Genomic DNA, 22,571 nt, shown 5'->3' with positions numbered 1-22,571 from the left:
AGTAATTTATCCTGGCAAGACCTCCAGGAACGGTCCAGGCCCTTCTTAGGATCCTTCGAATATTTTTTAAGGTAGGTAACCATCATCGGGCTCCCCTCCGGAGTCTCCGCCAGGTGGTCCGCAAGGTCTGGTCTCGGGCACTCGGAACGTAGCCTAGCCCGGACAGACGCCTCAAAAGGTTGGCGAACATGTGCCTCAATATAGGCGGCCACAGCCGGAGCGGGCAACCACGAGGACGAGTTTGGATGAACAATGTCCTCTGGCTCGAAATTTAATAGGGGAGGACGCTCAGGGGCGTCACCAAAATGCTCCTTGCGAGGACGCTTCTTGGGAAGGGGAGAATCCTGACCAGAAGAGGCATGAGCATGGTCAGACTCTTCCATACAATGAGACGCAGAAGATTTTTGCGCTTCAGAAGACAAAGTCTTCGCCAGTCTTTGAAAGTCCGATTTATGGGGATTAAGTGGAGATTTGGTGGACTTCTGGGAAGGAGGCAACCAACCCTGTTGCACTGCATATTGATTCAAATGGCGCTTCAGGGGATTAATAGCTCTAACAAGCGCCTTATTCACTGAAAGTTGTACACCTTTATCTAATTCCTCCACAAGATTGTATTCAAGAGAGTCATCCTCTTCATCATTATAGAAACAGTCATCATCTGTATCATAATAATCAGCCATTGCACCAAAATGCAGAATATAGAGCCCACAAGATGACTGACACAGATATGGAGTATCAGAGATACCAATAAGGGGGAGTGACCACCCCAAAGCAGGCTTAAATGAGGCTGGAATAACCAAACTCAAGGCAAACAGAATAAAATGTGGAGGGAGACAAGCCTGCCAATCAAAATTCACTCTAGGCAGAGCCTATGCACACAAAATTACAACCAGAACACTTTCCTGTGCTCCGGCGTCAAAAGTTCAGGGCTGTGGGCGTGAGCGCTGGGGAAGCGTTCCTTCAGTGAACCGGCGTGAGGAAAACAGCCTTAAACCGGAAATAAACGCAGCGCGCATGCGGGACGCTGCTGCCGCTGACACACCGGCTCGAGAGCGCTCGTGCTCTCAAAATGAGCCGACGACCCCTGCTCCCGCTCTACGCAAGCAACCGGGCACAAGCGGCCAGGCGCAGGGAGGCGAACACACGCTCCCAGGAAGACACGCCGCGAACGGGCGCTTTGAGAGACACCAGCACGAAAGAGGAGCCGAGTGCTCAACACACGCACAAGCACCGCGCAACAGATTAAACAATGTAGCGGAACACAAGGCAAGCGCATGCAACAATATAAACAAATGTCAATATCAGCATAAGCAGTATTAAATGTAAAGAGACTTAACTGGCTGCGGAGCAGCAAAGAAAGAGGAAGAAGGACTAGTGTTTGGACCTTATATAGTGTAACCTCTATGGTCATTCCCAAGTGTTCATGGGATTTGTAGTTTTTGTTTTTATTGGCTGCTGAGCATTTCATTAAAGAAATGAGAAAGCATAATCGGAGCCTCCTGTCCTGACATAGAATTTAGAAATAGAAGCCTCCAGTGTCTTGGAATATCCAGCATGGAGACAGATACTGCCTGCTGCATTGAATCCTTTATGAAGGATTCTACATTTTCCTTCACAGACTGAGATGCATCATCTTCAGACATTATGAGCAGGTACAAATTAGCAAAACTTAACAAAAAGGCGGTCTGAAAGGGTTAATACACAAAAGAAAGGGGCTGAAGGGTTAAACTAAGCCCAGCGGATGAGACTCCTTTAATGAGAAGGGCATACAGTAGGGAGAGGCATGGCCGGGAGTGGGCTGCAAGCTGGGAAGCCTCACCGTCAAAAGCAGACTGCAACGAGCGGAGTGGGACGCTCAAAATGTGACTGCGAAGTCAGGGAAATCCATGCAGACGAGAGCAAGGAGGGCGGCTTGCAGCGATGACAGGAATGAAGCGTGCACGCCGAGATGAAAGAAGACGTTCCAATGAATGCAGAAACGAGCGGGCTCGTCAACAGTAAAAAACCTAAATAATTATATACCAACAACCAACAATAACGACAGAAATACCATTAACCGATAGGAGAAATGAATAATAAATGTTACAAGAGTACTTATCTTGACTGTGAGCAGCAAGAAAAGAGTATTTGTTGCTCCCAGTCAGGATCATTATTAAGGTGTACGACGTCCTATTGGTGGTTCCATTATGATCAAATGTTAGAAGTTCTTTTGCCAGGGTTTCTGGGTAATGTAGTTTTCTTCTCTTGGCTGCTGTATATTAACCCCTTTGCCGCGGGGGTAATTCCCCCACGGCGCGGGGGTGGGGGGGTCGCGGTGCTTGTGACGAGCCCAGCTTGTCATGAGGCACAGTGGAGCTGTGCTCATGATGAGTTGGCTCGTCACGACTCCGCCCACTGATTGATTCTCCCGCACAGGAGGGGAACCAATTGCGCGTGGGAGTGCCGCGGCCGTTATAACTAGCCCAGCTCGTCATGAGCACAGCTCCACTGTGACTCATGACAAGCTGGGTTTGTCATAAGCATGGAAGGGGTTAAATGCAAAAAAAAAGATAAACATAATGTGAGCCTCTGAGCTTGTAATAAAATTGTAGATATATTATAGTCATATAATGGATTGTACATTGTCTGAATTGTTATTTGATTGTTGTCTTTTCCTTGTCCTTGTGTGTGTGTGCATGTAAGAGCCTTGCACGCTGTTTTAAGAATGTTGACATGGTCTAACGGTTGGTGTGCAGAAGTTACGATTTTTTGTGGCATGGTGCGAAGCGAGTTACAGTAAACACGTTGTACTCCTTAACCATGCCTGTGTCATTACTACAGGGGTCTATTTCATACATGCCAACATTTTAAAAAGGGAAAGTGGGATTTTTTGAAAAAACTCAGGGGAATGCATCTTCCCAATAATTTCTATTGAAGCAGATGCCATTTTAGGTGGGAGACAGCTCAAATAAAGCTATTTTTTTGTAGTTATTCTACCTTTCCCATGCATGATGAGGTGATTGTTGTAGATAAAGATGCCAATGATTTCCAGCTTTAGTTAAACACAGTGCGTGTTTATTTGATGTAAAAGCTTACAATTAAAACCAGGAGGCCGCCACACATTTCTCCCAAGCCCAACCCTACAAAAGACCGCTGTAATGTTGTCCCTAGTGGATTGTTCCATGTTACCCAGTGAGCGAGGGGTGTTCCCCAGTTAGTACTTACAACATAATGAGGTGGGCTGGTCCGGCTTACGCTCGGCCAGCGCGTGTGTGCACTAATAAAGAGCCCAGGGTCGTTAGGCGTGGTTAGTATGTTACTGGCCACTAACAGAAGTACCTCGTACAGCCCTCTGTGTCCTAGGGGTAGGCCCGGTACCACAACACTACACTGGTGATAAGGCTTTCTCCCCACCCCTCCGCGACTCACTGCACCTGCTGTGCCTGCCGCCTGCACTTTCATCGCGGAGACGCTCCGGTCGCGTTTCCCGCACCTCCTGCCAGGCACATCGTGCGATCTGTCGCGCACCTGTACATGACTCCGTTTCAAGAGTTCAGTTGGAACATATCAGACATAACCTCTGTACCAGTTCCTCCCTGAATATCGCCTCTCACCCCACTGCACTACCGGCATCTCCCTGAGCTGCCTGTGTTTTGGTCGAGCGGTGACAGACACCATCCCGCATCACCCAGTGTGGGCAGAGTCACCGAACCCTCCGAACCGATCCCTAGCGAAGCGGACGATCCCAACCTTGAGGCGTACTGGAGAAGGCGTGCAACAGAGAACCCGATCACCATCGGCGACCGAGTGCTTGTGCGAGACCGCCATGCTGGTGGGAAGTTCAGGCTGCTGTTTGAGCTGAATCCATGGACTGTGACTGAAGTCAAAGGCACAATGATGACGGCATCCCGGGGACATGAACGTGTAACCCGCAATGTGTCATTCTTCAAAAGGGTCCAAGCAGATGACGCAGAAGAGTTTCCGCTACTCGACGAGCCAAGGATGGATGAACCGGACAGTCCTCGCAGGTCCGAAGAGAGCAAAGGCCGTCCCACGGCCATAACCGCGGAAGTTGACCTAAACACCCCAGCTCCTGAAAAGGTCCACGACCAAGACCTCCGAAGCAGTCAGCCAACACAAGAGAATTACAACACGGCAGAGACTCCACCAACCCCCCCTGCCAGGAGCAGCCACGGTCAGTACGGCCTGCAGCCCCATCCCAAAGCGTCTCAGAAGTATCAGGACTTGGTAGCCTGCTGTCGACCTCCAGGCAAGAGACATGGTGGTGCCTGCAGATCAAGTAAGACTGTTCCATAAATATCCAATTTTTCATGGACTGACGCTTGGGGCTATCGGTTGTTTCTCAATGTTTTGTAATTGTTTTAATCTTTGGGTAAAGGAGGAATGTAATGCTGTCCCCAGTGCATTGCTCCATGTTACCCAGTGAGCGAGGGGTGTTCCCCAGTTAGACCCTGCAACGTAATGAGTGGGGTTGGCCCGGCGTACGCTCGGCCAGCACGTGTGTGCACTAATAAAGAGCCCAGGGACACTGGGCGTGGTTAGTATGCTACTGGCCACTAACAGAAGTACCTTGTATGGCCCTCTGTGTCCTAGGGGTAGGCCTGGTACCGCAACACTACAACCCTCTACATTCTACTCCTAGTACTTTATCAACTTCATCCTTCAAAATTCTATTACATCTCAAATGTTCTATTCTATACTTAGTGTGAATATATAACTCTGATCCAGTCCAGGATTTTTCCTTTGATTCTGGGACTTTTAGCCTTGTTTATTCCATTATGAAACTAGGACTACAAGTCCCAGAATTCAAAGAAAAAAAAACCTTGATTGGAATAGTGCATTACACATGGAAAACTTGCCAGCTATGCTTTTTGGCTTCAAAAATTAGGATCAGGCCTCAATCGGATCTGTGAGCATGTATACTATTATAACTTTATAATGAGACAGCTGTGTTGCCTACATTTGTAGTCTCGAACCAAGGATTTCTGGCTATTAGTATTTTCATTGTATTTAAAGACCATTTCTACCTGGCTGCAATGTAATTTAAAAAAATCAGCAAGGAAGACGGTATAACAATACGATACGAACCTCCGTTTTTGACATAAAACACTAAAATACGGCAGCAGTTTCTTATTTAAACTTTCAAGACTGTCTCTAGTTTTAGCAGGACTAGCGCTGAACAGTTTCTATTCACATTATTAAACTTCTAGAATGGCTGGCTCTGTGCAACGCCTTTTGCTAGCAACAAAGAGGGGTGTGGGTTAAAGTTTTCTGGCCTTTTGTCCTTTCTTTATATCCGTAGATAGTATATTAGAACGAGCTCCGTTTGTGACATAAAATACTAAAATACGGCAGCAGTTTCTTATTAAAACTTTCAAAACTTTCTCTACGTTTAGCAGGACTAGCGCTGAACAGTTTCTATTCACGTGAGACATAAAACTTCTATAATGGCTGGCTCTGTGCAACGCCTTTTGCTAGCAGCAAAGAGGGGGTTAAAGCTTTCTGGCCTTCTGTTCTTTCTTTATATCCGTTTCGAGGTGGAACACATCAGACATAACCTCGACAGAAAAAAACTGTTACAACTATTGAATTAAGCGGACGGAGAAGCTGCGTACAGACGCATAAAGAAGCTAAACTGGAGAGAAGCGGGCCGCATACATTCTTCTAGCTGTGTCTGTAGCCCTCGAGACGAACAGGGCTTTTCGCCATGATGATCATAGAGAAAACGCTTGTCCCGGATGTGATTCTCAGCTGTCCGTCAGATCTGGAGCCCGGCCCGTTCTAACGTTAGTAACCATAGAGATGTGGCCGATCTGTGCCGGAAATCATAGAGTTGGTGCTGGGAACCATAGAGCGCATGCCGCTGTTCCTCGCCGGAGCGCTGTGATCGGTGCACATTGAAGATGGCTCAGCTACAGCAGGAGGCGGTGCGGGAGTTTGTGGCAGTGACCGGGGCCGAGGAAGAGAGGGCGCGCTTCTTCCTGGAGTGCGCTGAGTGGAACCTACAGGTGCAGTTGAGAGAGTGGGTTCGGGAGATCAGAAACCACCAATAAAATCTAGTGCTAGAAACGGCCACCATCCCCTAACACCAAGCCTGGGAGAGAGCTGTTTCCCTTTCACTCCTTCGACAGTCCATTCTATGGTATAGCGCCAACCCAACCGTCATGATGGCCCATCAACACTCCCCGCCTCCTTCAAATGGTACATCACTTTCTCACCTCATTCCATCTCATAGAGTGTATACCATTGTACTCTTTATCCACCCTGGTAGCAGCTGCAAAACACACTTCATCTGATCTGGTGCAGCCGCCCAGTCTCGCCTCATCCAATTTGATAGAACTGCTGCATTTTCTCTCCCATGTCCAGTCTGCACTGTATCAGTATATCGCATCTAATCTGGTGCAGTCAGAGCAACTGGAATTATGAGACGTGGGACCCCATTTTGTGACAGTGGTAGGAAATTATGTCGTATAAAAAGTCAAGTCCTGCATCAATGTGTGGTAAATTCAGTGGCAGTGTTCTGTTTTTCATCCGAACACATTAGTACAAAAGTGATCCCTATGTTATGCAGCCTACAAAGGTATCTTCCAATAGAAACGTATACTGGTCAACCAGATCCTATTGAAAATAGTATTCTCTAAGAAAAAACTATTAGAACTGCCTTAACAAAAAAAAATCACCTCATTAATCCCGGTTTAATATACTAATCAGCAACTAAGGCATGACCAGGCAACTTTTACAAACTGTCTGTTACTTCTCTTCACTGCAGGTGTTTTTATATTAACATGTGTTCCGTTTGAAATCTGATCAGTAGTTTTCATTCATTAACATTTGCCAGTTATTATTCAGAGGGTTGTAAAGTGTAGTAAATCCATTACTACACAGCTCACACTATAGGTGTACCCTGTGCTTTAAATGGCAATGTAGATGTGCAGCAGCGCTAAGAAGTGCAGGTACTCCCCCTTTCAAAATAAAGAATAGCAGGTACTGAGTACCGGAAAGTACTTGCCCTTGTAAAGCACTGGGTGTACCATTTTTTGCACGCCGTCGGTATAGCTGGTGCAATCACAATAAAAAAATTGGCATGACACCTGTTTTTTTTTGTTGCTTGAAACTAGTTGTTCACAAGCATACACACACTAATGTTTTTCTAGCTGCCTACTACTACTCTAACTCCCAGAAAGAGGTCAATTGCAAGAATTGGATGAGGTAGGCTTACTCATGTAATGTGACATTTGTCTGGTGAGATGCTACTACCAGGGAGGACTGAACCTGAGGAGGGGGCTGGCCTGAGAGAGTTCTTTGAAATTATTTATTTTTTCTGGGTACAGAACTTTGATCCAGTTTCAAAGTAAAATAAGCCTTGGGATAAACCACAAAGTATCCTTTATTCAGGTGGTATCCTAGTCTTGTTTAAAAGCACCAAAGGGTATTATCAAGAGACATGCGGTTATAATGACCTATATGCGTCACTGAATTTGTTTGTAACGCATAATGCCAACATGTTTCTGCCTATAGCTTTTATCCGAATGGTCTAAGGCATTCATCAGGGCCAGATCTATTTCCCTACACTACAGTAGCGTTAGTGCATAGACACATAGAAGATATGTAGAGAGGACCTACCTCTCTTTAAGAAATTCCAGTCAGCTGTTCCCTGGGGCATGGTAGACCATTGTGGGTGTGTGCTACCTTGAAGAAAGTTTGACAACGGGAGACGCCCACTCGAACAGACCATGAGGCAACTAGCATTTTAAAACTAGGTTAATAGACCTGGAATTTCTAAAAGAGAGGTAGGTCCTCTCTACATATCTTCAATGGGACTCTAGTGTAGGGACATATAGATTTGGTCCTGATGAATGCCTTAGACCGTTTGGCTAAATACTATAGGCAGAAACATGTTGACATTATATATATATATATATATATATATATATATACACATATAGGTCATTATAACCGTGTATGTCACCTGTTAATGCCCTTTGCTGTTTTAAAACAAGCCTAGGATACCCCCTGAATAAAGGATACTTTATGGTTGATCCTAAGGCTTTTTTAACTGTGAAACGAGATCCAGGTTTTTTATCCAGAAAAAAAGAATTTCTAAGAAGTCCTTCAGGCTAGCCCCTTCCTGTAGTTGAGCCCACCCTGATAGTACCATCTCACTAGGGTAGGACGAGGTGGCAAATGATGACACGTCACATTACATAGGTGAGCCTACCTCATCCAAATTCTTGAAATTTCCCTCTTTCTGGAAGTTAGAGTAATTGTAGGTAGCTTGAAAAACTGTGTGTGTATGCTTGTGAACAACCGGTTTCAAACAAAACAGGGTGTCATGCCAATTTTTGTGTTTTGATTCTATGAGTAAGGGCAGGAATGAGCGCATTGGTGCCCTTTTCTCTCTCTTTTTTGTGTTTTGGTATAGCTGGTGCAACCCTCACATCTGATCTAGTTGAGCTGCAGAGCTTAGTGCAATATTTCGCAAAGCACAGCGACTGTCCTTACCCATCTGATGTGGTACACTAAAACAACCATTAGCTGACACCCACCTAAATCTCATCTCCTACAAAATTCTAATTAAAAACATCATTTTAGGTTGAAAAGAAGCAACTCCTTACCCCATACACTCTTATTCCGAGCAACACCATTCACACTCGCACACCTCATAAAGCCACAAGACCCATCCTACACACATGCACACTTCATCTGCTACAGCAGCACCCCTCAATCCGACATCTGATATAGAAACTGCACCCCTAAGGTCTCATCTGATTTGATGCAGTAATTATCACGTCGTACCAAATAACGTTTTGGTCTGGTGCTGTGAGTAGCATCCCCACACGCAGCCCATCTGATCCGGGACAGTCTCAGCAGCAAACCCATCTGATTTGGTGCTCAGGAGCACCCTTTCCCACACACACCTCATCTGTCTGATACACCAGAAACATCTCCTACGACACATCTCGTCTGGCCTTGTACACCTATGGTATCTGCTCCTACATTTAATCTGATCCAGTACAGCAACAGCATCCCCGCCTCACACCTCATCTAAGCATGAATGTAGCAGCATCTCTCCCAAGCACCTCAGCAAACCTGGTACAACTGCAACACCAACTTGCATGCACTGCTGCTTCTCTGGTACTGCGTAGCACCTCATCCCACATATATAATATGCTCTTTTGCACTAGCAGCTGCTCCACGTATATATAACCCTGTAAAGCAGCAACAAATTCTGTCCCTGCATCGTCTGATTTGGCTCAGCAGCAAAGTCTTCTCACTCCATCTGATGGGGTACAGTTGCACCAACAACCGCTACAAGCTATCTGATCTAACACAGGAGCAGCAAACCCTCTCTGTACTCTTTCTCATCAGACACAGCCGGAGCAACCTCCCACTCCCCATCCGCTCTGGTACAGCAGCAAGCGCTGCACCACACTTAACCCTCTGAGGTACGTCAGCATGTCTTCACACACACACACACACACCCCCCCCCCCCCCCCCTGCTGAGGTACCGTACCAGTACACCAACTCACCCCCCCCCCCCCCCCCAACAAAAAAACCCGACTTTTCTAATTTGGTACTGCAGTATTGTTACAGAACTTCTGAGTTGGCATTAGAGTGGTATCCCATCACACCAGTCGAAGCCGGATAATCGAGCATTATTTCACTAAGGTGCATGTATGTAATTGTACATTATTTAAATGTGGTTTCCATAACACAAAGCTAGTTCAAACCATAGGTGCAATATAGAGGACCAGGGGTTTAGTGTAGAAAATAGGACGAGATGGGGTACGTTTCAACGGAGGGAGTCCAAAACGGTTAATGGCAGGGTGGGGCTAGTGTTAAATGCAAAATTCATCCCAGAGGTTATTTATTGACAGATAGCCTGCTCAATAAATGTCATTCGTATGTATGATTTTTGGGTTGCGGCTAGGCCATTGATTCCTTGAACTTGGTGTAATTTATGGACACAATTCGGTGCACTGCACATGGATGGTAACCCCCTTCCAGTGATTCTAGTGCTCCATGAGCTATCCTGTTGTTGTCAGATGTGGTTAAAAAGCATTGATAGTGCTATGCATATGGCTCTTTTTTAACAACTAAGCAGGCAGAAAGAAGAATGAAGGAGTCTTCGTTAGCCAAACGTGCTGTATTGTGATGTACTAATTTTGTGTAGTGCTCTGTCGTTAAAGCATTTGAAGTTACAAAATGGAGACCAGATATGCTGGGCAAAGAAAGAGTAAAGAAGCATGCATAACTAAAGTTGATGTTTGTGGAAGCGGCAAACGAGTTAGGCTTGTTGACCGTGACTAAGCAGGCCAGAGTAAACTCATGAGCCTAGAAGGCCGCCTTATACTACAAGTTAGCTATGCGCGCGCCCTTGCAGAGCAATGACGTATGTCAAGCTAAGATCTTTCGACATTATTTTTGAAGTACAGTGGCAGGAAGGCGTGTTTTAACTAGAGTCAGGATGGCCGGCGGTGGTGTAGGGGGCGGGCTAGTCTTTGCATCGGGTGGTGTTTAGTCCCTGCGAGCGCGGATGGAAGATGCTGGCTGGCATGGGGCCAACATGCTTAGTCACGGTCTCGTGCTGGGGGACTTGGACATGGCGGAATTATCCGGCTCCCCATGCCCTCACCCAGACCAGGCCAAGTGCTCGTGAACCGGATCTCCATCATGAGGCGGCGGACCCGGCACTGTATCCAACGCGATCATACCTGGCCCCCCGCAGGGGTGAGGGTTGGGACCGGGCAGCCTGCCTCGTATGGGACTCCGGAAGGAGATGCACGAATCGCTCAAAAACACCGGGCTCTTCGCCCGCCCTTCCTGAGGAAAGACTTCTAGCAAGGGTTTGGATGGCAGAGGATTCCTATGTAAACCCCCTCCACTGAGTAGCATGACTCAGGCTGGTGCCTCGGCGAGTCCGTGCACACGCAGGTAAACGAACAGGGCCTCGGCCTCTTCTCTTTCCTTCAATAACCAGTACTTATTTTGTGGTGGCCTCCCCTCACATTTAATTCAGGGGACCGGTACTTATCTAGAATCATCTTTAAAATAACACAAAGTCACAGGACTGACAAATATGACTTTTTGCAGAGGCATTTCTCCCACTGACGGTTTCCTAGAGATTCCAGTGACCTTGGCCAGCCTGCGGTAATTGTTTCAGCCAATGCTTTTCAGAAATGAAAAGAAAAGCCTGCAGTTAATGGAGCCGGGTGGCAAGGTCACAGTGATGTAGTCACGTGGTGGACAGTATTACTGCCTCTGCTAAGTCTCTGACTTTAAAGGTATGAATTAGTAATGCTTCATTTATATAACATTGAGAAACTTTTAACGTTCATGTTATGTTTTTTTAAACATTTTTTTTTTGATAAGCAATTTTATTGATTTTAAAACATGTTTTTAAGGATGATGTCAGCTTCCCAAAAGCTTTTTACAGACCGCAGCAAGCATACTTTCCTTAGTCAGCAAACAGGTACATCACTGCAGTGGCAGGACAAGCTTCAGGGGTGTAGCTATCAGTGCAGCAGGTGCAGTGGCGCTGTAATGTGGGGAGCGTGTGCATCCCTGCACCATAATTGTGTCCGCACTTTACTACCCAACAGGGACCAATGTTCCTATTTTATTTTATTTTTTATATTCTCGTCGAGAACCTCCTGAAGCCCTTCTTGAAGAAGGCTGACTTTCTTGCAACTCGGGTCAGGTTTTATATCTAGCATAGAAGTAGATGCATTCTGCATTTGTCCAAATTTAAAGTGCCATCTGAAAAATAGGCTGTCCAGGACCATTTGGAGTCTTTGTAGGCTATTTCAAAGTTTTAATCGCCTCTGTCTACACCTTTAGGGCTGCGGGCTGGGCAACCCTATGGGTGAAACTTATGAGGGGCTCGCAATGACTGAACATAAACTTAGGAACAAGAACTCCTTGATAGGGACCTACAGTAGGCACAAATACAATCCTATTGAACACAGATGCCTGAATTTCTGCGCAGGATAGAAACAAATACATTTGCCCTTAATTCATTTAACACTTTCAAGGCAGACTACACCCGACCCTATTTAGAATAGTTCCATTAAGAACAAGGGGGAAACTTTGCTGGCGCCATACTGCGCAGCTGAAGCAAAGGGAGGCAATCATTGGGATCTTGGCTATCTTCAATAGTGATGGCAATAAAGGCACATGTCCAGTTGACATTACTCTCTTTTGTGTCATTCTTCAGATATCTGTAGCAATGAGACCAGGCAGATGTGTGGGCAGAAGAGGCATTCTTGGCAACTGTCAGACTGCCCAGACTATCTAAACAAAATTACGTTGAGAGTGAGCTCGCTCTTGAGAGGATGGATTTTCTGCTTAATTTTACAGAATCAATAGTGCACAGATGGCAAAAATGCTGTAAGCAGTATTCAAGAAATTTGAGGCCACTGGATGTCTCCAGCCTAAACTCAGTAAAACAGTGATGTCTACTCCCCAAACACACATCCCTCATGTAGACTTTAAAATGCTGGCATCCCAGCTACGAAAGGTGTTAACTAGTCTCATTCATGACTGTCAAGTATGCTTTGTGCCTGGTTGCAGCTCCAGGAATCGTCTTCGAACCCGGTCTAATCTGCTAGGTTAAAGATGATCAAGGCAAAGTTGTGTCAATTTCTTTGAATGGAGAGAAATCCTTTGATCGAGGTCAGTCAGGCTACCTTCTCCAGACATTGGATAGAGCAGGTCTTGGTGCGAATTCAATTCAAAAAGTAAATTGATCATATGAAAACCTCTCAGCAAAACTGTATTTTGTAGGGTTCCTCTAAGAAGAGTCCTGCATCTATAGGGGGACGAGGCAGAAGTTCCCAGACTTACCACTTTTTGTTTTCGTCTTGCAATGGAGCCCCTCTCTGATGCAATACAGCAGTCCACACACATCAGATAGGGTATTGTGGCCAGCTGGGGAAACAAAGCTGCTACTTTATACTAATGTCAACCACTCACCATGTCAAATCCCAGAACGTCTTTCCTGCCATAGATGTCACTAAGTCAGAACATAATCATTCTTGGGTTATAAAATTAACTACCATTAAGGCAAGGCAATGCACTGCTGAGTGGCAGCATGCCTGAGAATTAGCCTCTTTTTTTTTTCTTTTTTCTTCTTTCTTTAACTCTATTAACCCTGAAAACTCTTGTGGGGGTGTCAGTTTGAAGTGCATTTCAGATGGTCCGAACGGACATGGCCTTGAAACACTACCCATTTCATTCTTGTGTTCAGAGGAAAGCAACTTTGATGATGTGAAAATTACATCTCCTTTCCTTCATCTTTTCGTTTTTTTTTCAAATTAAAAAGATATAAAAAGTCAATAAAACAGTTACATGCCAACAATATAGTTAAAACGCAAGTTATTCAACAGATCATAAAATAGAGCACCAGTGGCCATGCTTGGGTAAATCTAAAAGAGGGAATTCATTGGACATAAGAAATGTAAAAATCAATCACAGTATGAATGAATCCTATCCCTTCATAATATCCATGTTCAACCAGGTGTGAGACCCATTAGGCTCTGACTGACCAGCTGCCCGGCTTTTCTTAACTTACTACACCGGAAATGATTTTGCATGAGCGCCAATTACAACCCACAGAGGAATACAGACTCCTTCCACCTAGACAAAGGATCTGGGGCCTCTATTTGAAGCCATGCCCAAGCAATCTCCAATCTTGCAGTTGTATTAGCAATTAAATAGACCATCCCCACTCAGGTGAAACAGACCTATGACCTAATCGGACAGTCTTTGGTCAAATCTTTCATCGATCTTTAAGAATTGATTAATCAGTTTGAAAACTGTGCACCAGTACTGAACTATTAGATCACAATTTGCAAATATATGTATGGTATTGGCACCAGGCTTACTACATCGAAAACAGTTTGATGTATTCCTTTGATTCCATTCAAGCAACTTGTATGGTGTATAATATAAACCGTACAACGTTTTTAAAGGAATGAGTCTTGAGCCTGGAGACGTTTATGATGATCTGAGCAAGAAGATAGGTACGTCTTGTATCAGTGACAGAGACATTAGAATGCAAGTGGTGTGACTGGCTAGCGGACAAGATTAGAATGCAAGTTGTGTGACTGGCTAGCGGGCAAGACATATGTAATAACCATATTCTTCTGGCTCATCAAGACTGAATACAAAGTATGAATATAGCAAAATCTTGATACTTCGATAAATCTCTGTAAAAACTCATTAATATCGATACTAATTTAATTTGAAGAAAGACCTGACAAAAATTCTCTTAATTGTTGATAACCACGAGGACCAATTTTAGGGAGCCTGTGTTTTTTGGTAAGCTCCTGGAATGTCACATAAACCTAATTTCTTAAAAAAAAAAAAAACACGGAGCCAAAGTCACAAGTTTTAACCCTAGTCAACACCTTAAGTAATTAGCCTGGAAAAAAGGTGGTAGGCTAGGATTATTACAGAGAGATGTAAATGATGAAAAAGCGGTATGTAACAAGTAGAACAGATATCCTGCTAAACCCTATGATATACCAAGAGAGTCTTGAACTGCTTACTTTTAGAATATGCTGTATCATTTAAGCCTTTGCTGGGTATAATCATCCTGGGAAAAATCTGATAATCCTGAAATAGACCAGCTAAGTCTCATAACCATGACGCCCCTCAAATGCTGAAAGTCTGAAGAGGAATGGGGAAATATAATAGTTCCAGAGAGATGGAAGTGAAAAACCACTCTTGCTGTGGGGAAGTTGTAGCTATTTTATAGCACATTGAGGCTTTTTAAAATGTCATATAAATTTCGGCCATTTACTTTCGACCTCTTTTTTAAAAAAAAAAAAAAAAAACTCCCATGGAGGTGCAGGGGATGGACCTGAATAAAAGGAGATATTGTGGCAGGATAACCATTTTAATAATGTTACATCTACCTATTAGACCTGAACGTAATCTACCCCATTTTCTGCGTGTGGAAAGAGAATCTGTATATAATGCTTCATAATAAGAGTGATAATAGTTTCTTTATGATAAGAGTCCTATAGAGGTCCCGTATTAGGATCCACTTGGAGAAAGAGGTGGGAGAGTTATCTAGTTGACCAAACAGTTGTGGAACTCCTAAAATCACTTCAGCAAAGGTCTTCCCTGTGTACGCCATCTAGTCAATGTTTTACAGGAAGCTAACAGAAATCCACCTTAAATCATCAACAAAAGGTAACTGACTTTTTAGGCACTTCCTTGCTACTTTCTTGCTCCCAGGACCAAGACCAGAAGACATGGATGCTTCCTTTGCAGGAACATTAAAGAGGCGTGCATCTATCATCTTTCCCATGATTGTGTGATGAAACGTGTTTCTAGCTCTTGTAATAAGCTTCAGTATCCATATTTTACCCACAGGGGAGGCAGAAACCTGCAGATGAACTTGATGCAAAGAGCATGCGTATTGTCCCTTCAGCTTCACCTTTTAATCATGAAGCTATTGTTAATAATGCGAAAATCAATCAAAGGAATCTCGGAGACCCTGCTTGAGATTACTAAAATAAAAAAATTAAAACACAGTACTGAAAAAATAGGTCCTGTGTTAATGAAAAAAAGAAATGCTTCTACAGCAGTGATCGCACCAGCTGCCACTTTAGAATATGAGTCAAAAGGAAGGTCAAAGAAATCCTGTGCTCTGAATATATATCTTGTGGACCTGTGCTAATAATAAAATAAGGCGAAGATCCTACTTTAAAATGATCGTTTTAAATCACAGTAGGATTGATTTTAAACAAAGGGCAGAATCATTGAAGAATGCTCAGCCCAATGCCCAATCGCAGTGCCTCAGATTGGAACCCCTGATTCAAGCTCGCAATCACTGCAATTGTGTCCTTGAGAGAGATGCAAAAAGGAACTTTCGAAAAAGATGACTCTAGACCCATAGGTCTATTTGTAGCTGGGGGATTGTAATTGAAATTTAACGTTGGGAAATAAAGAAAAGAAAAAAAACCGAAGCCGCAGCCCTTACCATGTGAAACAATGGCCAGTGTGGGCTTACACAAGGTAAATTTAATGAAAGCTACATTTCTGTTTTGCACGGTTAGGGAGATATGAAGTAAAGAAAATAATATGGATATATATTTTAATGTGGAAAATGCATGGAAGATGGGCAACAAATTATTTGGTGCCAATAGAGCTAAGGTATTTGAAATGTTTAAACAAGCGTGAGAGCTTTGTTAGGTATCTGCAGGAGATTTGAAACTAGATGGCTAGGTGCGTGCTAAGGAAGGGTAAGCAATTACTTAAGTGATTTTAGTAAATTTGATTTTTGCAGCAACTACTCCTGTCGTAGGCTTGTGGTTGTTTTCTTCAAATACAGCCTCTTCATGGTGATCAACGGCAGATGTTACAATTGCCTGTCTAGTTTGTTTCATCTAAGATCATTGTTTTTTGAAAAGCCACTAAAGCAAGACTGTTACAGTTGTGGAATTTTCAGAAATCTCTACTTGTCCAAGGAGCAAATGATACTAAAAATGTACTCGTCCTGTAAAGAAAATCACATGTCCCAACCATACCTTAGTCTAATTAGATGGCCCTTTATTGTCACATTACTAGTTGTTTTATTTAAACTACTACTAAAAAAGAATGCTTTATAACAGTTTTAAAGAAAAACACACCTTTCTTACTGCAAAAACATTATAGGGTCGTGCAAGATTGTCAGGGGTGTGATATTGGTGCCTTTGGTGTGACGCTGGTGCATTTAAGAGCATTTCAACATTGATGCTTTTTTAAAAGTTTGTACTTCACTGAAGTAGAACGCACATTTATAGTAGTCGTCTGTAATGGAACTAAATGCTTAGAACTGGGACCTGTAAAGAAAAGTTACAAGAAAGCTACCATAGTAGTGGCATTGACCTACTTTTCTGGCACTTAGCCTGGAAATTGTGACCAATGCATTATAACATGTGCAATCAGTGCACTAATCCGTTGAACTTGGAATATGCCACCTAAATACTCTGACCTCTGCAGTAGGTGCATTTTCATCCAAAGTCTTCCAGTTAAGTTTGAATTTGATTTACAGGTTAAATGTGTACGTTTTTCCCATTGTTATTGACCCACTGAAAGGCGCCACATGAATCTGAAACCGTGAACTACCCATTGCACATAAAATTCTGCATAAGGCACATCCCATGTGACATTTAAGGTTTGTTTATTGTTCTGTGTCTTAAGAATATTGTAATTATTTCCTTCTCTGCCCATCCTATGACACTGGGGCCCAGTGTCTCTTCTTTAATTTCTTTTCTCTTTGTAGGTCTGGCTTTGCAGCACAGTTGCCAGCCGGCCATTGGTGATCAAAAAGAAGCTTTCAGGAGTGCTACAGAGAAGAACTGTAGTGCAGCGCAATTGTTGGTTCTTCGGAGTGTAGCTTTTTGATTTGTCAAAAGTGGTATGTTTCCACAGAAAGACTGCTTACCCATCAAACATTTATCTAGCTGTTTAAGCCACGTTTCTTTTCAAGGAAAGCTATTGTTTGACCTTTAAGGTCGAACTAATGCTACTGATGCTCTTAATCAGACTACTTCGCCCAGATCTGTTGGTATATTCTGGTGTTTGCTCTTCTTCTGGCTGCCATGTGTGAAAGCCTATGCTTATAAGCTAGATCTGTTTATAATGAAAAGTTAGGATAATGTCGGTGACCTGACTTATTTAGTCTGAAAAGCATGTTTTAGACTTAACAGTTTTCTATGGGTGAATTATTATTACTTTATTAAAAAATGCAGAGAAGTATTTTGCCAAAGAGATCTCACAGTTTACCGTAGTTGCAAGGGTTTTACTGTTGGTTTCCCCCCTCTGACAAACCAGGGGGATAGAAGATTTGCACTGTGCTGGTTTGTGTTAGGCCCTCTTAGGAGACTTAGTATTTTGCTTTGCCAACTGTAATGTTGTTGACATTTCTGATTTTGGCACCGTAATGCCTGATGGTTGAATTGTTGGAAAGCTTAAGCTCGATACCGTAGACCTGAGTTAGTTATGGTGAAAAGCCAGTGATAAAGGATGCAAGCATGATTGGTTCACTGGTAAAAGTTATGTCCAAAGTCATAGATCTGATCTCTTTATACTATAAGATGTTATGATGAAGGCAATAAGTATGACTTATTTATTGTTAAAAGCATTTGTTAAAGCCATTGGGTCTTTACCCGGGTTGTTTTCAGGCTGTTTTGCAGGCCGTAGAGCTTTTGTTTCTTACATGAAATCACTCAGATAACCTTAGTAGGCAAAGTTCATCATCCCCTGTGATAAAACGTGGGTGTTGAAGCTTTTCATTGTGATATTTCCTTTTAAATCCTTTTGAGTGGGGTTGTGCATTGTTTTTCCAGCTGTATTTTTGTGCATATTGGCAATTTTATAACTGTAGGCATGATGGTTTCTAGCCTACCACACTTCAGTAGGCCTTTGTTGGTTATCGTGTCAAGTCAGTGGAAAAGGCTGTAGGTCTTATTGGTTCATTAAGAAAAGTTATGTCAGATTTCTTAGCTTTAATCTGTTTATTATGTAAGGTTATCAGAAAGCCAGTAGGCCTGGCTGGCTTATTGTGAAAAGGATGTCTTCAAGGCAATGGACTTTTAATGGTGGATTATTACACTTTTGTCAAAGCCTGTAGGCGAGTAATTTATTACATGTTGGTGACCTTCTCGAACAAACCGCGTAGTTTGAAGATTGTCAATGCAATAGTAGATCTTCCATTGAATTGTTTTACTGTTCTAGTATGGCCAATACATTGCTTCTAAATGTTGTGGCCATGCTGGAACTTCAAAACAATGCAACACAATGAACAGTATTATTGCACGGCGTCTACCTGCTGCTATGTTTAGTTTTTATTTGCTATTGGAAGCCTAGGCATGCCATAGGATGTTTTATTTTTAAGTCTTTTAATTGGTCTTGTGCAGATTTTTGAGTTCTTGCGCTTGTACATGAGTTTATTGCAGTTCTGTAAGTGGATGACTGCAAGAATGAGTCACTGGGTGGATGAATGGACACATTAGTGCCAAGTTGAATTACAGAGTGCATGTAGGATGACTTATTTAATGAATGACTAAACTCGTCATTGAATGAGGAAGTACTTTCGTTTGAAAGCCAGGCCTGTTGGCATTGCCTATGCTTGTATATTTTTTTTACTGATGCAGAGAAGGAGAATAGGAGAAATAACCGGAAATGAGCAAATTATTATTATTTTATTTGTTTATTTAAAAAAAAAGTTGTTCTTATTTTCCTTATAGGTTTCCCCCCATATACATGCATACTCTGTACAATCCTCCACAATACTGTACACAAAACCCTGCAGAGATACAAATACGCATATAGGCAGCTATATCTCTGCACATATACACACACACATCCCTGCATGGACAGACAACGTGCTAACAAAAGCAGGTGCGTGATTTCCACAGACCACTTCCTCATGCCACCCAGCAAAGTCGCTGCTCCGATGGACGTGGCTGCTGCATGGATCAAACAACAAGCGTGTATGTGGAAGCAGGAAGGAGAAGAGGTGATTGACTATCAGTAAAGATTAGACATTCTTTGTGGAATAGATACCTGGCCATAGGTGTTTATGCAGAGGCTTCCTCCAAGGGAGATGAGGGTGAGTGCAGGGGAGTTAAAGCTAAGCAGTCACAGCAGTTACAGAGCCAGCAAGCGCTGAGTATTCTGATGTGAGTCTGGCTAAGAGAGTGCCAATTGAGAAGGCATGTGACTGAAGATCTGTAGACTAGAAGTTATTCCGTTGCAGAATGAAAAGTATCTGAACTTGGAGGTCACATGATGGACAACTGCTACCCAGCCTATTTTGGGCTGCTCTCTGGCTGGAGTGCTTCATTGCAGGTGTTCACATACCTCCTAATGAGCATCTTTAATGGTAACAAGCATTGCCAAAGCCAACAGGTCTCGCCTACGATAGCCATTGGCTTTGGCAATACTTTGTAGCCATGCTGTACTGCAGTGTGGCTAAAACGAATTAGAATCTGGGCTAATGTGTGTGTTTTTTAGTTAGTGAATTAGCTTAGTGCTTTTCTTAATTATACTTTTAGCCATGCTGCAATATAGCGTGACTACAAATCATTGCCAAAGTCAAATATGCCCATGGTATACCGCATGAACAATAGGCCGAGCCAGTAGTCTCAAAGGCGAGACATATTGGCTTTGCCATTGCTTGCTAGGTCTCTGCACTACATCTCTGTTTCTGAGCAGATCAGTTAATCTTTCCATGAGTGAAAAAGGAAAAAATATGACATTTGGTTAAAAAATATGTATATATCCTTTCACATATAGAAAGCAATTACGCCCACGTCCATGTCTTGGTGAAAATACATTTGGGAGCAGATAACACCTGTTGTCACAATACACAATTAACATCCATTTCAAAGAAGAAAAGGGCTGGTTTGAAAGGTGTGTATCATAGAAAAACATAGCTACAAATGGCAAGTGGTTTAACAAGGACAACTGGGAAGAAGTGGAAATAAATGAAGTACCTCAATTCTATGTTTGATAAATGGAAGGACAACCCTTTGGCGCTATACAAAACTTTAAATAAATAAATAAAATATCAAGGTGAAGCAATCAGTACTTGGTCCATACTCCAGCCGAAAGGAAACGAGGTGGAGTCAGCAGACACTGGCCAATTATAAGGCAGCAAATAAGAGTGACAATGAAGCCAATGAATGTTAAGCAATGGGTGGGCTGCAAGTCACTTTTTGTATACAATATCTCTTGTAAGTGCAGGCAAAACCTAAAAAGTGCCCCTGAAGATTGATTTAAAAGGACACCCTTTGTGCTATGCCCTCAACCAGCCAACTTCTAATAACAGTTTTGTCCACTTTTACCATAATTTAATGTCTAGTTGTCCATCGGACAAAATAGACACCAAGACAGTGTATCTCTAGGGAAACCCTCAGGAGTTGAGCAACACAACTTCCATACCCCTTATGGTATAGGACGAGGCATATTGTGTTTACTAATGAAGAAGCTTTAAGAGAAAACCGTGCTTGAGGTAATGTGAGCCCATCAAATTCTCCTCTGATTGAATCAATTTATAGTATTTTTTGGAACTTGGCTCCTTTGGTCTCCTCAAGGCAAGAATTATAGTGTTCCCAGCGTAGGAAAATTGTTAACAGTTTCAGAATATGCAGCAATGTTATCATATTTTGCTACAGAAGGAATGGTTAAGGATAAGCACTGTAGTGCAGTGCTTTATTGTAATCAATAAACCATTAGTACCAGAATGGTGGTTGTCTTTAAAGTGGATTAGCCATTCAATGTGAGGTCAGTATGTTAAGTCAGGATACCATTAGGCAGTTATTTGCGTCTGAATTATTGCATACTTGGTGGACTTCTACTCGGATGGTACTACATCTCAGTAATTCTGTTTGGATTGTGATAAGTGATAAAGTAGAGTGATACTTTGGACTTAAATGAAACCTTTCCCCTAACTTCATTGTTTGTGCAATTGGATTTTAATGTGTTTTTAAGTGCTTCTTATCTAGGTGATCTGTTAAGTGAGATCCTGCTATCTGACTGTGTTCCCAGTTGACAATTTATTTAGTTTTCAAGTTGACAAAAGCTGAAAAATTAGGTATAAGTCTGTCTCAGCATATTCTTGTTTATCCTAATGGGCACCATGAGCTTGAAATGCCACAAATGAAAACTTTTTGTTTCCCCTAAGCGGTGAATCCGCCCAATAAGACTATAACATTGTGATTGCAGAAGATTTTAATGTACTTGAAGAATGTGAAGTTTTTTCAAATGAAGGCCAACATCATTTTTAGGTCTCTTGATTGAGCATTCATTTACGAAAGTTTTATATAGCGATACCAAGACCCATGCGGGTATCTGAGCACTGTACACATGACCGATGCAGTGGAAATAGAAAATATTCTCCGATACAAATGGATGCAAAGATAAGTGCATAAAACAATAATTAAAAACAATACTCAAAACAATGATAGCAAGCAATGGTCATGCGAATAGTGAAAGAGAACAAATGGGGCATGTGGGTCAGAGATCCACTGAACTAGGGCAAAAGTTTGCTCATGAGCAAAGACTTCACTTCTTTCTTGAAGGCGACTACTGAAGGATTCAGTCTGGTTTCTGGGGGCAGTGAGTTCCAGATCCTCGGGGCGATCCCAGAAAAACATGTACATGCTCTTTCGCTTGCAAGACTCTTGTGTTGTATAAAAGGCTTTTAACCTGCTCATTGCTTGCCATTAGTTTGCAGTGTTGCCACTGTTTCTTGCTGCCTTCTAATTGGGCGCTGCTTGCTATATGTCAGTTGATTTTCTTTCGGTAGCACATGGATCAGGAATAGATTAACTTTAATTAGTGTCCTTCCTCTGGCATTCGTTGCTCGTGCTGTGATTCGGGTATGATTTTTTTTTTAACACTATGATGCCGTCAATGCTAGCTGCATCATGGCCCCTTTTTATTTTTCTGTTTTCTTTCCACCTCACAGGCCCCCATCCTGTTGATTATCCCCCTTTACACTTCTCATTCGTACCTGAACCACAGTCCTTCACTTAGAAGCCCAGCAGCGAATGGTTTTGCCATCACTA

General features: G+C 42.9%; 1 protein-coding gene across 1 annotated transcript in view; it reads left to right on the top strand.

Annotated features, from left to right (window-relative positions):
- Positions 1 to 5,811: 5,811 nt before the first annotated feature.
- Positions 5,812 to 22,571, top strand: part of NSFL1C (NSFL1 cofactor) — a 138,697-nt gene continuing 121,937 nt past the window's right edge. The window contains exon 1 of the mRNA XM_086932738.1: positions 5,812 to 6,008. Within this exon, the coding sequence (XP_086788864.1) occupies positions 5,904 to 6,008 (105 nt within the window). The 5' untranslated portion in view covers positions 5,812 to 5,903. The remainder of the gene's footprint in view (positions 6,009 to 22,571) is intronic.

Source organism: Lissotriton vulgaris, chromosome 7 (genome assembly GCF_964263255.1).
Source record: "Lissotriton vulgaris chromosome 7, aLisVul1.2, whole genome shotgun sequence".
In the NCBI taxonomy this organism is placed as follows: Eukaryota; Metazoa; Chordata; class Amphibia; order Caudata; family Salamandridae; genus Lissotriton; species Lissotriton vulgaris.
The sequence above is the reverse complement of the archived record's forward strand: the minus strand, read 5'-3'. Positions and strand labels throughout refer to the sequence as shown.